The sequence below is a fragment of the Aphelocoma coerulescens genome, chromosome 4A (genome assembly GCF_041296385.1).
Source record: "Aphelocoma coerulescens isolate FSJ_1873_10779 chromosome 4A, UR_Acoe_1.0, whole genome shotgun sequence".
Classification (NCBI taxonomy): Eukaryota; Metazoa; Chordata; class Aves; order Passeriformes; family Corvidae; genus Aphelocoma; species Aphelocoma coerulescens.
In genome coordinates, this window is record NC_091018.1 from 17758155 (window position 1) to 17772853 (window position 14699).

The following is a 14699-nucleotide window of genomic DNA, read 5'->3' on the forward strand; positions in this document are numbered from 1 at the left end:
TGCCATCCCGGGCGCACGTCGCGGGGCGCGGCGGGGCGGCACGCGCTCGGCGCCGCCGCTGGCCCTTTAAAAGCGCGCGGCCCCCGCGCGCCCGCAGGACGCCTGCGCGCCGCGCGCGGGGCGGCTCGCGGCTCTCCCTTTGTCCCCCACTCGCCTCTCACCCAAGCTTGGTGCCCGCCGCCGTGATTGGCAGCGCGCGCAGCCCCCCTGCTGGCCAATCGGGTCTGTGCACGGCCGGCTGGTCCCGTCCCACCACGGCGGCCCCTGTGAGTGACGGCGGCCTTGCCCAGTTAGCGGCGCGGCGGCGGGCGCCGAGCGGCCAATAGGCGCTCAGGGAGAGGGGCGCCGTGTTAGGGTGCGCGAGTTCCGGCCGCGCGCTCTCCTCTCAGGGCCGCCGCGGTCCCGGTGCCCGTCTCCGTCCCGGTGTCTGTGTCCGGGGCCGGTGCCTGTCCCGGTGTCCGTGTCCCGGTCCGGTGTTGCCGCCAGGTGAGGCCATGGGGGCGGCAGGGTCGTGGCTCGGCCCCGCTCCGCTCCGTCGCCGCTGGGGCCGTGCCGGGGCCCGGCGCGGCCTGCGCGGCCCGCCCCGCCCCTGCACGCGGGTCCGGCGGGAGCTACCCGGGACCGAGCTCCGGGCCGCTTCCCGAGCGTGCGTGTGTTGCTTTTAGGTGGGGAAGATGCAGGGCAACAAGGGGTTCAACATGGAGAAGCAGAACCACGCTCCGCGCAAGCAGCACCAGCAGCACCCGCCGCCGTCCATCCCCGCGAACGGGCAGCAGGCCAACAGCCAGAGTGAGTCCCGGGCCCGTCGTGGGGGCCCGCCCGGCCCCGCTCTGGGTAGGCGCTGAGCGACCGCTTCGGTGCAGCGGGAAACCTCGGGGTAGCTGCGGCCCTCGGGGTGCAACAGGTCTCGGCAGGAACAAAAGGAGCCCGGTTTTCCGAGTTAAAACAGTAAATCCTTAGGTCCTCAAGCAGGCTGCAGCATCTCCTGCTATATCAATTTTTTCCCCCTGTTGGAAACCACGGTTTTAATTGCGCCTGGGTTGTACTTGTGGGTTTTCTTTTGGTTTTGCTCAGTCCGCTCGAAGGTACACGCGGCTCCCGTGGCGTTTGTTCGTTACGTTTCTTGCGTTCATAAGTTTCTTGAGTTTCCAAAACCTGGGCGGTGATATAGAGGTTCCTTCTTTGTCTCAAAATCTTAGGAAAAGATTTGCAATTTGGAAGTCGTTGCGTTTTTGACAGTGTATCTGTAAGGGCTGCGAATATAACAAGGTCTGTCTTTCATTATCGGGTTCCTGTTTTTTCTTCGGGCATAACAGATGGCTTCTCAATGCAGGTTTCCTTAGGAAAATGGAAACTTAAGAAGCTTAAGAGCAGTTACTAGATTACTAGAGAAGTAAGTTTGCTCTCGGTAAAGATTGTTGTAGCGAGAACATTACAGCGATGTGCAGGCACCCCTTAAGACTCAATTTTTTATTAATGAGGAACCCGGAGTAACCCGGCTTTACTTAGTATTCAAGCGCCAGTTGACATTGATTAAAGCCGTTCTGCCTCAGCGGGTTTCCGGGTTTTCCTGGTCTCTGTGGACTGGCGCTCCAGAGCGGGTGCTTGTGAGCTGGGACGGGACACGCTAATAGCTTCAGGGGCCCGAACTGATCTAACCTGATAGTTTAGAAGTACAACGATGTCTCACCGCCGTTAGCATTTTTGGGAGGGAAAAAGTGCTTTAGTTTTATTGGATGTGGATTTTTTTTTTTTAAGTTTGGATACTTTGGCTGTTCAGAACAAAAACGTATGGAAGTCACCTATGCACTTTGTGTGATTCCTCCAAGTGGGTTTTTTTTTTGTGTCAAAGATACTGAGCTGGTAAATGTCCTGGATGTTTTTATTAGGTGGTCGAGTTGAACAGGCTCTTTATCAGTTCCCAGACAATAACAGACAAGGGTGGCAGAGCAGTCGTTTCCAGTCAGGTTGAAAACAATAACAGTACAGCTCTACTGGGGAATTCCCACAGGGATCAGCTTGTCGTGAGTGACTGTGTCTCACTCCTTTGCATGGATCTCCTGAGGCAGAACAGTGGTACTCTGCGTACCACTGAGTGTAACTCTGTTCAAGTAGCTCCTGTTGTATCCACAGGCCTTGCAATTGATCCCCAAATTCTCGTGGTAATGCTGTGAACAAGGCAAAACATTTCACTCCTGCTCCTTTTGCTGTGTGAAGTAGATAACTTACTCTCACTGCTCTTCTCTAGGTACACTCTGAGTCTGGTTATTTAGTGTTAGCTGTGGAGCTGTGCTTACTCTGATGAAAGGGTTGTCCTTGCAGTGTCTTGCATGCATTGTCTTTGCATAGACAGTCTTTCTCATTCAGCGCCCTGCTTTGTAGCTGGAATCAAGCTATTTATGTTCACAGTTTATTTCATATGTGTGACCATGACTTGTGTCCTCTGCAAAGCAAAGGAGTTGCTTTCTGTGCCCTGTAGTCCTGTGTGGTGAAGTTCTATGTGTGTTTAAGAAAATGGGGCACAGGAAGATAAAGTGATGCTAAGTCCACCCCTGTGTCTGGCACATAACAGAGTTTTTGGGATTCTGCTGGACTCTTGTTGAATTAAGGGTTAAAGATTGTATATGCATGTGGGGATTTGAGAATGTTACTGTTTGTGTTTATTTCTGTTGGATATCTCAGAAAATATTTTAACCTTGGGCTTGATCTTCGAGGTCTTTTCCAACTTCATAAATCTCTTCTAGGATAATTTACTGAATAGAGATTTTTTTTGTAATTGATCTTGTAATTTTTATGAGGTCTCACCTATATGGCTGGTTCTTGGGGTAGGGGTTTTTTTTGAGTTTTGGGTTGTTTTTTTCCCCCCACTATTTTTACTATTCCAGCCTTCTCTTCAGCTTAGAACTCCATACTCTGAAACCCATCTCATAGAATGACAGCTATCTGAAATGTTATCTGTCTGAACAAAATTTCCTCTTATTTTCGTATTTTTCTAGATACCTGGAGTTGTTTTGGAGTATTTTTGAGCAAAAATCTGTTTTCTGGCTAAACAATGGCTTTTCTGTAATTCTTTGTGTTGTAATAGCAACATCCTGTATTGTTACTACAGTTGATTTTTTTCTGGGCCGGTTATCCTGACCAGTTCTCAAAAAATTTGAGTGAAATATCTCATGTTATTTCAAGCTGCAGTGTGTTGTTTTCTCCAGTTCTAGACTGTCATTTGCTGATATTAATGAGCAATGAGGTTCAGTTTCCTTTAAAAAAAACTGTGGGGCCATTCTGAAATAAATCCCTGTTGTGGCTGAAGAGATGGCTGGAGAGGTTTAAGATCAAGGTGAACGGGTGGTGTTACCTGTATTATCCTGTGTCTCTGTGGTCACTGTGATGAAACCTAATAAAATTTATCCCCCCAACTGTAGAGCAGCTGTGTACCTTATTCCCCTCAGATGAAGGCCTGACTATTGACCTGAAGAATTTCCGGAAACCCGGTGAAAAGACCTTCACCCAAAGAAGCCGCCTCTTTGTGGGGAATCTGCCCCCAGATATTACAGAGGAAGAGATGAGAAAGTTGTTTGAGAAGTATGGCAAGGCAGGGGAAGTCTTCATACACAAGGACAAAGGCTTTGGTTTTATCAGGCTGGTGAGTGACTTGGCACCTTTGGGGAGTTTTTGTGGTGATGGCTCACACTGGAGCAGTACTGCTAATTGAAAGTAGTAGGTGTTCAGATGTCTTGCTGATTAAACCTGCTGATAATCTTAGTAACTGGAATATGGGATTAGCTTCCAAATGGTTTGTCTAGAGCTTGTTATGAAAAGAAATGTGAATTTAGGCAGCTTGTGGCAGGAGTTATGAGAGATCTGATGAATTTATTCTGAAATCAGCTGGTAGAAAGCAGAAAAAACCCCACAGGAATATAATGCTATTACAGACAAAGTGAACTTCTCCATTTCTGGAGTACGGAATTCCTATGGGCGTAGTTTGTCATGCAGTATTCCTGGAGTGATTAATGCTCTTGAGGTAGGGGATCTTTAGATGGTCACGTTGAAATGTGTCTGGAAGGGAGGTAGCTACCACCATAGGGTGGTTCTCAGATTTCTATGGGCCATGCACCACCTTTCTGAGAGCCCCAAGGTGAGCGCATGAAGTTCCCACACCCATGTCTGGGCTGTTTTCCTGTAGTGCAACTGCTTGGTAGTGACTTAAATGAGTGGAAAGGTGTGAAAATGGCATAGAAGGTCTTTCATAGGCTGTCATACCATCAGCATTTCCTTATCAGACTTGGTTAATCATTGGATCTTGATTATTTTTTTAAATGTATTTATTTTTTAAAAAAAGGTGCTTTGTAGCCTTAATATAATTATGTGTGAGAATGATAATTTCATTGTTTGCTTTGTTCATACTGGCTGTTGGACTAAACTTACGCATTTGTTATATATTTCTCACCCTCCCCACCCCCAAGCTCTGCATGTTCAGTCACTGATGATAAGGAATAGCTGTGGTTTTTTGGCACACTTCTTACTGAGCTGTGGGAGAATCATTTATTTCTCTCAGAAGTACATGTTATGGAGAAATAAGCTTGTGTTTAATTCCGTGCCTCACTGGGAGTTTTAATGGTGGCTGTTTTTATCTGCAGGAAACTCGCACTCTGGCAGAGATTGCCAAGGTGGAACTGGACAACATGCCTCTCCGTGGGAAGCAGCTCCGAGTGCGCTTTGCCTGCCACAGCGCCTCGCTGACAGTCAGGAACCTGCCTCAGTTTGTGTCCAATGAGCTCCTGGAGGAAGCCTTCTCAGTGTTTGGCCAGGTGGAAAGGGCTGTGGTTATTGTGGATGACAGAGGACGATCCTCTGGGAAAGGCATTGTGGAGTTCTCAGGGAAGCCTGCTGCTAGGAAAGCGCTGGATAGATGTAGTGATGGGTCTTTCCTGCTAACTACGTAAGTGCAGATGGGGAGAGGTGCTCTGCTGGCATGTGCAGGTTGGGTGGCTGGTTCTTTACACCACGGTGGGACAGATGGGGCATGAGGTGGTAGGGGATTGGCCTGGGGAGAACTTTATTTAGCTTTGTTCCAACAAGAGACAGTCTGTGCTGAAGCTCAGGTCTGAAAACTTTCTTCTGGGAAGCTGCTAGTGGGGTAAGTGCATAAAACTTCCAAATAAACTCTTTCTCCATAAAACAACTTTAGGGCAATTAAAGCAGCCTTTAAGAACAGGACCTGTTTCAGAGACCGTCCATATAACTTGTTTGGAAACGAAGCTCAAGTGTTTTAATTGTACACTGTGGGTCACTAAAGGAGAGAGTCTTGGGATGGGATTCTGCTTGGCAGCATGCATTGCTGGGGTGGAATGCCACTGTGGGCATGGGATCTGTTGGAGAGGCTGCTCAGATAGATTGGATTGTTTAGAGTTTTCACCATTATAAACTGTTTCCCCTGTGCTTCAATGTAATAAGGCAGAAAAGCATGTTCTTTCATAATTATGTGAACTTGCTCAAACAAATAACCAATTCCAGTTGCATTCCACAGAGCAGTTTGTTGCTCTGTTGAGAGGGAGCCATTTCTGATCTCTTGGAAAAAAAATTACTGTATATTTTGTATTATGCTTCTAGAATTTGTGACTAGAACACTTCATGAAATGGGGCTATATTGCTCATTTTTAAAGTAATTTTTTAAGTTTTGTGCTTCTCACCTCCTGTGGATCTGTAATGGCACAGCTGTACACAAGCACATTCAGTTTCAAAAAGCAGGTTTTGCTTATTTCTTTTTTAACACCTGTTTTTCTCCCTGTGACTCCTTGAGGATAACCAGCATAGTGGGTAGTGCTCTACAGGAGGATTACTGCTAGGGAGCTTTTGCTGATTCAGAAGTCTGTACCTGAAAGAACCACGAAAACAGATTTTTAAAAGTGATCATGCAAAACTAATCACTAGCAATGTATAACTTAGGTTAACATTCAATCTCTTTATAGCTATCAGTACATTAGGTTCTGGTACGTAGGACCACAGACAAGTCTGTTGTTCCTTTCTAGTTATGGTTTGGTTTTGATTAAACTTGTTCTGGTTTGTCCTAGTTCAAGACAGGAAAGCTAGATAAACTGTTTGAATTGGTTCATGTTAGAAAATAAGATTATTAATAATGGAATATGTCACATCAAAGCAAAAAGCTGTATTATGGCTCTTCAGCTGAGAAAAGGGATTTTAGCCTTCCATATCCTGCCTTGCTGCTGGAGCCTGGGTACCCATTGCCACTTGGCACAACAGGATCATCTCTTCATTTCCCCAGTCCTGGCACTTGGGACCGAGGAGCTCACAGGAAACTGGGGTGCTGCTTTGTGCTGGGGATGAGCAGTGTCAGTGCTGTAGTGGAGAGCTGATTCAGAGACCAGGTCAATACTTTCTTCTGCAAGCAGAAGCCAGGAAGACAGAAGCACACATCTGCAGTGTCTGTTGTGAACTGCACCAGTGGATTCCCTGGGGGGTGGAAATTCAGACAAGGGCCCAGTGGACCTTCCTAAAGCACAGTTGCCAAGCAACAATAGCATATGGTGGCCTCACCAGGAGAGTATGACTGGATGGTACAGCCTGCAGCCTCCAGTGAGGAGTGGTGTAGTGTCTCTGCTTTAGATGGCCATAAAAAGGCACAGATGGACTTGTGCCACTCTAGAGACAAGACTTCATGCTGGGTAGATCCTACTAGAGCATGTCAGATTCCAGTTAAGCTGTTAATTTGAACCAGTAACTACAATTCAGTACAATTTTGGTTTGGATTAGACAGAGATTTTGATCAACAGTTCCACTCCTATTCTAGAAAAAAAGAAAAAAGAGTGTTCAAAGTGATTTCTGGTTTCACTTTGGTTGAGATCCACAGCTGCTCTGAGTTTCTTTGAGCAGTGCTAAAAGCAGTGTAAGTTCAGGCTTAATACACATGCTTTCCACAACTGCAAGCTTGTTCTTGAATTTTCTTGAGAGCACCTCACCTTTTCTTTACAGATTCCCTCGGCCTGTCACTGTGGAGCCCATGGATCAGTATGATGATGAGGAGGGTCTACCAGAGAAGCTAGTCATCAAAAACCAGCAATATCACAAGTATGTGGCTGGCATGCAACAGGAGATGAGAGTGCCTGTGGGCTAGTGCCTCAGTCTTAGAAGGGTGGCTCATCAGGTCCTCCTTTTCTCAGTCAATGTGGCCTGACTTTGGAAGGAGAATTCTATTCACTGTTCTCTTGCCATGATTGGCTGAAAGAAAACAGTCATTTTGAATCCACACTCCTGGATAAGACTGGTAGCCTTCACGTAGTTTGTATAAGTCCATTTCAGTTCTTGGAATAAAAAATAAGGTCAATTTGAGATAACACAGATGATATGAGATTCCCTGGGAAGTATTACAGAAAGTCTATGTAGGAAACACTTGAACCCACAACAGAAACACAGGGAATTATGTGACTAGCATTCGGAGATTGTAGAGCTATCCAGATACAAGACCAGAGTTTTAGAAGGCTTCCCAGTGTAAGTAGAAATCCCGTGATCTGAGCAGTTGGCATTAGCAAAGCATGTGAGCTCATGAATTTTTCAAGTAAGGCAGATGAGAGCTTCAGGATGTGGGTGACTGAATTAAGAATAGTCCTGTGCTACAGGTGCAGCGTGAAAATAACATGCACATTTGGGCATTGTTTGTTTCTGGAGTGCATCTGTCCATAAGATGTGCAGCAGGAGCAAAGGCTGTTGCTTTCAAGGGTATTTCTGAATCTCCTTACCCAGAATCTCTTGGTGTCTTATGAAAGCAGTGTCATTGCTTGTTATGGAGGAGGACAGCTTCCATGCAGGAATGAGATGATTCCTGAGGAGCAGACAAACTGATGTCTCAGGCACAGCTAACTGTTAAAAGGGCCTGCTATTGCATTTGACACACAAATGGAGTTTTCTTGGTTCCTCCTTGCTCTCCTGAAGCATTCACTAGCTCTTCATTGTTTGACAGGGAGCGTGAGCAGCCTCCTCGGTTTGCACAGCCTGGCAGCTTTGAATATGAATATGCCATGCGTTGGAAGGCTTTGATAGAGATGGAGAAGCAGCAGCAGGAGCAAGTAGATCGCAACATCAAGGAAGCTCGAGAGAAGCTGGAAATGGAAATGGAAGCAGCTCGCCATGAGCACCAAGTGATGCTCATGCGGCAAGGTACTGGTCAGAGATAAATACCAGATGGAAACAGGGCCCTGCACCATCCAGGAGTGGGTGGCTCAGTAGACTGGCTAGAGACCACTGAAGGTGAGCCATGGTGGCTGCTTGTCTTGTAATCAAGCATGGTAGCAGCAAATGAATGGAATCACTTAGGTGGAAAAGATCAGTAAGTCCAACCATTAACCTCCTTTAAGGTACTTGTAGAGCAATAAAGTCTCCTTGAGCCTCCTTTTCTCCAGGCTGAGCCTCCCCAGCTCCCTCAGCTGCTCCCCATCAGACATGCTCCAGACTCTTCCCCAGCTCCATTCCCTTCTCTGGACACGCTCCAGCCCCTCAATGTCTTTCTTGTCATGAGGGGTCCAGAGCTGGACACAGGATTTGAGGAGTGGCCTCACCGGTGCCCAGTCAGGGGGATGGTCACTGTCCTGGTGCTGCTGGTCACACCACGGCTGGGACAGGCCAGGTGCCATTGGCCTCTTGCCCACCTGGGCACACCTGGCTCATGTTCAGCTGCTGTTGACCAGCACCCCCAGGGCCTTTCCCACTGGACGCTTTCCAGTCCCTCTGCCCCAGGCTGGAGCTGCAGGGGGTTGTTGTGACCCAGGGGCAGGACCTGGCACTGTATCCTGTTGGACCTAACATGGAGAGATGTTACTGTATTGGTGAAGGCTCTGTTACCTTTTTTTCTTGTGTGTTAAGGTTCTCATGCAGGAGTTCGTAGGCAGTGGCATGGGAGACAAGTTTGATTGTGTTTTTTGCTGTTGTCTTACACAGATTTAATGAGACGCCAGGAGGAGCTGAGGAGAATGGAGGAATTGCATAACCAAGAAGTACAAAAACGTAAACAGTTAGAACTCAGGTAAGGGGGCAGGTTGTGAAATGCTGTGAATCCATAGTGGAATAAAACACCTCTTCACTGCACCTAATTGTTCATTGTGACAATTTAATTATTACCTAAAGTGTGGCTGTTACTTTAGGCCTTTTTGTTCATAGGGCACAGCTGGTTTAAGATGGAAGAGTTAGGAGTTTCTTCCATTGATTAGTATTTGCTTCTTCACAGTTTTGTCTCTCATTTAAGCTCCTTTAATGAGGCAGATAGAAAAATCAAAATCTCTGCTGTGAGTTAGTGGCTTCAGTGCTGCAGATTGGAAAATCCCATTCCATCATCTCTATTTTCATTTGAGGGGTAACTTAGTCTCAGAGATTTTTCTCTCCATTGTAGCACTTCCTGGTCTTGGGGTCATTTTGAGAAGTTCCAGGAAGATTACCAGACTATTTGTGTAATAGAAGGGACTTGAGAGCTGTCAGGCTTGAAGCTTGATATTGGATGTAGTCAGCATGCATTTGGGAGCTGCTGTGTACATAGAATCATTTAGGTTGGAAAATACTTCTAAGATCAGTGAGTCCAGCTCTAGATCTAACACTGCCAAGCCCACTGTGTCCCTAAGCACCACATCTACACATCCTTTAAATCCTTCCAGGGATGGTGACTCCACCACTTTCTGGGCAGCCTGTGCCAATGCTTTGTAACCCTTTTGGTGAAGAAATTTTCCCTGATGCCAAATCTAAACTTTCCCTGGTGCAACTTGAGGCCATTTCCTCTCATCCTGTCACTTGTTACCTGGGAGAAGAGACTGATGCCCACCTGGCTCCACCCTCCTTTCAGGTGTTGTAGAGAGTGATAAGATCCCCCTAGAGCCTCCTTTTCTCCAGGCTGAGCCCCTCCAGCTCCCTCAGCTGCTCCTCATGAGACACATGCACACAAGTGTCTAGTGGTTTTTTTTTTAAATGAGCTCCTCAAAACTGAAAGTTTGAAGTGTAAAGTTTCCAATCAAGATCCATGAGGCAGCACTGCAACACAGTGATGCAGGTGAGGTGGTTGGTGTACGTAGTCCTGAGCATCCTTGGACCTTTTTTTTACAGGCAAGAGGAAGAACGCAGGCGCCGTGAAGAGGAAATGAGAAGGCAGCAGGAGGAGATGATGAGACGCCAGCAGGAAGGCTTTAAAGGGAATTTTGCTGATGCGGTACGAGTGCTTCTGCATTTCCATGACATCTGTACACTCACAGTAGATTTTTCCCTTCCACAGCACAGCTGTCTGTGGATTTTTAACTTGGTTGGAGGACTGTACATGAGTAGTGCCTTCTACCCTAAACTACTGACTCCCTGCAATCTTAATACAGTTTAGCCTGGAAACTATAAATCCTCTGGTTCTGTTCCACTGCTCTTCAGGTAGGACTCTCTGTAGCTGTCCTGCTGTACAGGAAAATGTATGCTGACTAGTTTTATTCTAACAGCAACACACACACTGTCCTGAAGCACTGCAGCAGAACCCTGTTATGATTATATGACTGGCTATATCCCTAGCCTGCAGTCTGTCTTAGTCATGATAAAATTATCCCAACTTGAGGCATTGCTGCAGGCATGGTGTATGCTTGTACTTAAAAGTCAGTTGGTCAAGTATTTTTTTTGTAGTGTAACCTGTATGGTAACCTGCCTTTTAATAACAATATCTCTGGTTCTATAGAGAAATGCCTTGCAATCTGTTTCCAGTCCCAGCCACCTTCTATTGTGGAGGCAGCTGTAGGGCTGTTCAGGTGGTGTAATGGCATTGATGCAGTTGAGGGGTGCAAGTGTTTAGTGCTTCCTAGTGAAAACCTGAGCCCTAGGCAAAATAGCTAAATATTTGTCAAACCAAAAGGGCCAAAAGCATGGCTGAGCCAAGTGTGGGAATATTCTCCTTGTGTAGCAGAAATCCTGATTCCTCTAAATAATACTGCCTTTGTATGATAAATAATGGCACTGAGACTACAGATGAAGTGAAATCTGTCTTCAGTTAACGCTGTGAAAAAAAGTAGTGCCCTCACTGAGCTGAGGAGGTGCTCCTGGTTTTGCAGTGAGAGAGATCTGTGATAGGTGTTCCTGATGCTTGGTTAATAAAAGAGAAATTGATCTCACTAAATGGTATTTTAATGCAGGTGACCCAGTACCATGTCTTTATGTAAGCTTGCATTTCTTTCAACAGGAAAAGCTTCTTAGTTATGCTGAGGGAGTAGCAAAACTAATTCTATCTAATGTGTCACTACTGCTCAGCACTTCTTTCCATTTACCTTTGGTAAAGTCTGCATGTGCAGCTTTGGTGCTGGATGTTTTATTATAGTTCTGAAAAACAATCTTTTAGAATGAGATATTTTAAATAAGACCTGTTCATTCAGCAGCTATCAGATTGTGAAGGTTGCTCCTGTCTTTCTTTGAGATTTATCCTGGGAATTACTTTCTACACATTGTTCAGTAGTAAATCCTCAGAACTCATTGAATTTGTATAATTGCCTTTTTTTAAAGCCTGATTATCAGTTGAAATGAGTGTCTGTCTTTCCAGAGGGAGCCACCAGACATGCGAATGGGACAGATGGGTATGGGAGGTAAGAGTGTTCTTTGTTCCTGTGCATGTTCATTTTCTCTCTTACAAAATCTGCACTTTTTTTTTTCAGTGATCTCATTTTATTGGCTTCTTATTTAGAAACTCAGTCAAACTAATCTCCCAGGCTAGTAAGAGGAAGTATTCATGTGACAGGAAACATAACATGCTGTAAAGCAGGATCAGTTTGTCTTGACCTCATAGTACAAAGCTGGTTAATAGACTGGGACTCTGTCCCTGCACGGGGCAGACCCCAGTCACTGTGTGTGTGTGTGTGCCAGGACTATTCCTCAGTTTTCTTTTCCAGGTACCATTGGCATGAACAATAGAGGAGCTATGGGTGGTACCAATGTCCCAGCTCCTGCACCTCCTGCTGCTGGTCCTGGAGCTATGATCCCTGATGGAGCCATGGGAATGGTAATGTATCTCCATCTGCTTTTTGTGCACACCTTACAAATGCAGATTATGTTGTTTCCAATATTAAGCACTAGCTGGTGAAGTTGAAGCTTCTTTATCTACCCAAACCTGTTGCTTCACTCCTGCTGAAATCTTTGGTGGTTAATCTTGCCTTGTTACTAGCTGATAATTTTCAGGAGATTGAGCCAAGTCTAATAACTGCTTAATTTACTTCCAAGACAGCTGGTGCTAAAATGCTTGTTAGAAAGATCTTAGCAATAATATATGGTTATTTTTAAATGACCTAATGGGAAGCACTTTGTTAAATTGAGGTTTTTGTGAGTAGATTTTTGCAGGCATAAAGCCAAGCTTTCAGGAGTGTTCTGTTCATCACCAGTTCTGGAAACAGTTCTCTCCTGTGCTCATAGGCTAGAATGAGTTCAGCTAATTTGCTTAGGAGGTCAAGACGATAAGGGGAGATTATGTTTATTTATTAACTTTTTAAAATTTTTCTATTTGATTTAGTTTTGAACTTTACTGCAGGGCTTTGCAATAGACTGTGGCTTTTGTGGCATCTGTCATTCCTCTCTGCCATACAGAGGATTGGTCCTCCCACAGTGTCAGCACTTCTAGTCAGCAGCAAACAGCAGCAGTCATAGTAAATTTTGTCCTGAAAGTTCATCTTCCTTCAGTGTTTTTTATGATCTGGTCTAATAAACAGTTTTCCTGCAAACCTTCCTACTCAGACTTCTTGCTCTGTCTCATGACTGCTATGATGCAGATACTTTTTTGTCATAAAGAACAGTTTTATTTGTCTAAAAGCTTCTGTACCTAAGTGGTAGGGACAGCAAAGCAGCTGATGTTAAGGGAATGTGCACTACACATAGAAATTAAGGGGGAAGATGAAGCCAGGAGTGGAAAGGGGAGTTCAGATGGCTCACCTGCTGCTCGGCAGGGCCCTAGTCTGTGAGGTGGTGCACACTGTCCCAGTATGTCTGACTGCAGGTTGTGTGGGGAAAGGGACTTTGTTTGCAATGGTCCTGTCAGTCCAGGTTTGAGACTGTGGGGATGTTTTTCGTGGGGTGAAGGCTTGCAGTGAGGTCAGCTGGAATTGTAGAATCCTGGTAGAATTTGAATCAACTCAAATGGCTTTTAACTGCCCTTTGTTCTTCCTTGTTTTTCTCCCTGCGTCTTCTGCATTTGTCCTCGTTCCAAGACTCCACCACCACCTCCAGACCGCTTCGGCCAGGGTGGAGCCATGGAAGGCCTTGGAGCGATGGGAGGGAACCCGCCTGCCTTCAACAGAGGAAATCCAGGGGGGGATTTTGGCCCTAACAAGCGTCGCAGATACTAACAGGATTAAGCTATCCCCTGTACGCCCCAAAGAAAGAAATTTTGGCAGGCCACACAGGGTTCAACTTGTGGGGGAGGGGGGACATTTTAAAGATAGTTAATTAGGGCCTGTTTTGGTAAAGCCACTCTAGGACAAGGGGAGTGCAGTCTGACTGGTAAAGGTTTTAGAAAATTTCATGTGGTGCATTCCTAATTTCAAAGTGAAAAATGGATTCTGGGAGGCTGCCGTGGTTCAGTAACGGTAAAATCTTGCAAGGACCCTAATGCCTTGACTATTCCAGGTTTCCTATTTGTAGCTGAAATCATGAGACTAAATTAGATAAAGTTTCAGTATGTCTTGGCATTTTTTTAGTGTAGTGTACCTTGCTTAAGAGCATAGGGAAGTCTCTGGAGGGCTAGGGCAGCGTTTGGGTACTTTGCAGCTCCCATGATTTTGTAAATTTATATAGCTCCAAATGATCCGTCATGTAGTGAATTGGGGGAGATTCTGTTTGTTTCTTATTCTTTTTTTTTTTTTTAATTTTTTCCTCCTAACTTGTTAGCTACTCTTTTTACCTGGACCATTTGTTTCTTTGAAGTAGTTGACAGTCGTGCAGCCTGAATGGCTGGGAGGTTCTTGTTTGGATGGATTTTTTTGATAACGTGTTGTATCTCTTTTATTTTTACTGGTAGTAAAGTACAATCTATTGGATAAAGATACTGTATCTCATGCTGAAGATTTAACTGAAACAAATGTTTGTATAATCCTAACCTTGCCTGTCTTTTGTGTAGAAGTACTACAAGATTTTTCATTTAGTGTAAACTGTTTGAACACAAACTGTAATTGTCCCACTAAAAAGTTTGAGTTTGTCTGAGGAATGTTACAGGAATGCATTATTAAAGTGGATTTTAAGCCTTTTTTATCTGGTGTTTTGTCTCTTCTGTTTTTTTAGTACAAATGTCTACACGTGGATTGAATTTAATGAAGCTTCATTTATGGCATGAAAGTTGTTCTTGCATAGCTCTGTAAAGAGGGTGTTCAACCCCTGAGAATTTTCGAACAGTTTTCCTTCTCACAGAATGAGTTTAATTTGTGTGTTGGAATGTGACCTTCAACTTCATCAGGGAAAGGGAGCTGCTGACACACCTGGGACGTGTCTGTTGTGGATGCAGAGAGGCGAGGTGCAAAACTTGTCCGTGTGTTGCTGCGAGCCTGGAGCTCAGTTCCTGTCTCAGGTGCAGAGTACAGAGTTGTCTGTCTCTGCTCTGTGCTGCAGATGCCTCTGTCTGGGATGTTCCCAGAATTCCTGTGCTGGGATAGGAAGGACAGGACTCACTGTTGACTATTGATGGCAACAGGAATGCTTTATCTGGTGTAATA

The 14699-nt window shown here is 45.4% G+C and overlaps 1 protein-coding gene across 4 annotated transcripts; it reads left to right on the forward strand.

Annotated features, from left to right (window-relative positions):
• The first annotated feature begins 315 nt into the window (after positions 1-315).
• NONO (non-POU domain containing octamer binding) lies at positions 316-14239 on the forward strand. 4 transcript variants are annotated; one of them, XM_069015545.1, is made up of 11 exons: positions 316-486; positions 666-834; positions 3420-3640; positions 4635-4936; positions 6988-7083; positions 7973-8169; positions 8947-9031; positions 10096-10198; positions 11552-11594; positions 11898-12007; positions 13203-14239. In XM_069015545.1, the coding sequence occupies exons 2-11, from the start codon at positions 675-677 to the stop codon at positions 13338-13340; spliced, it is 1455 nt and encodes a 484-aa protein (XP_068871646.1). In that variant the 5' UTR covers positions 316-486; positions 666-674; the 3' UTR covers positions 13341-14239. The 4 variants fall into 4 exon arrangements, with proteins under 4 accessions (XP_068871646.1, XP_068871647.1, XP_068871648.1 ...); XM_069015546.1 differs by having other exon boundaries at positions 317-486; positions 3447-3640; XM_069015547.1 differs by having other exon boundaries at positions 318-486; positions 666-789.
• The last annotated feature ends 460 nt before the right edge of the window (positions 14240-14699 follow it).

What these genes read in the sequence shown, in the direction of transcription:
- NONO (XM_069015545.1), top strand. Translation starts at nt 675, where the DNA reads ATGCAGGGCAACAAGGGGTTCAACATGGAGAAGCAGAACCACGCTCCG. An exon ending in AAAAACCAGCAATATCACAA is followed by an intron (nt 7,084 to 7,972) that starts GTATGTGGCTGG and finishes ATTGTTTGACAG; the next exon opens with GGAGCGTGAGCAGCCTCCTC. An exon ending in GGGACAGATGGGTATGGGAG is followed by an intron (nt 11,595 to 11,897) that starts GTAAGAGTGTTC and finishes TTTCTTTTCCAG; the next exon opens with GTACCATTGGCATGAACAAT.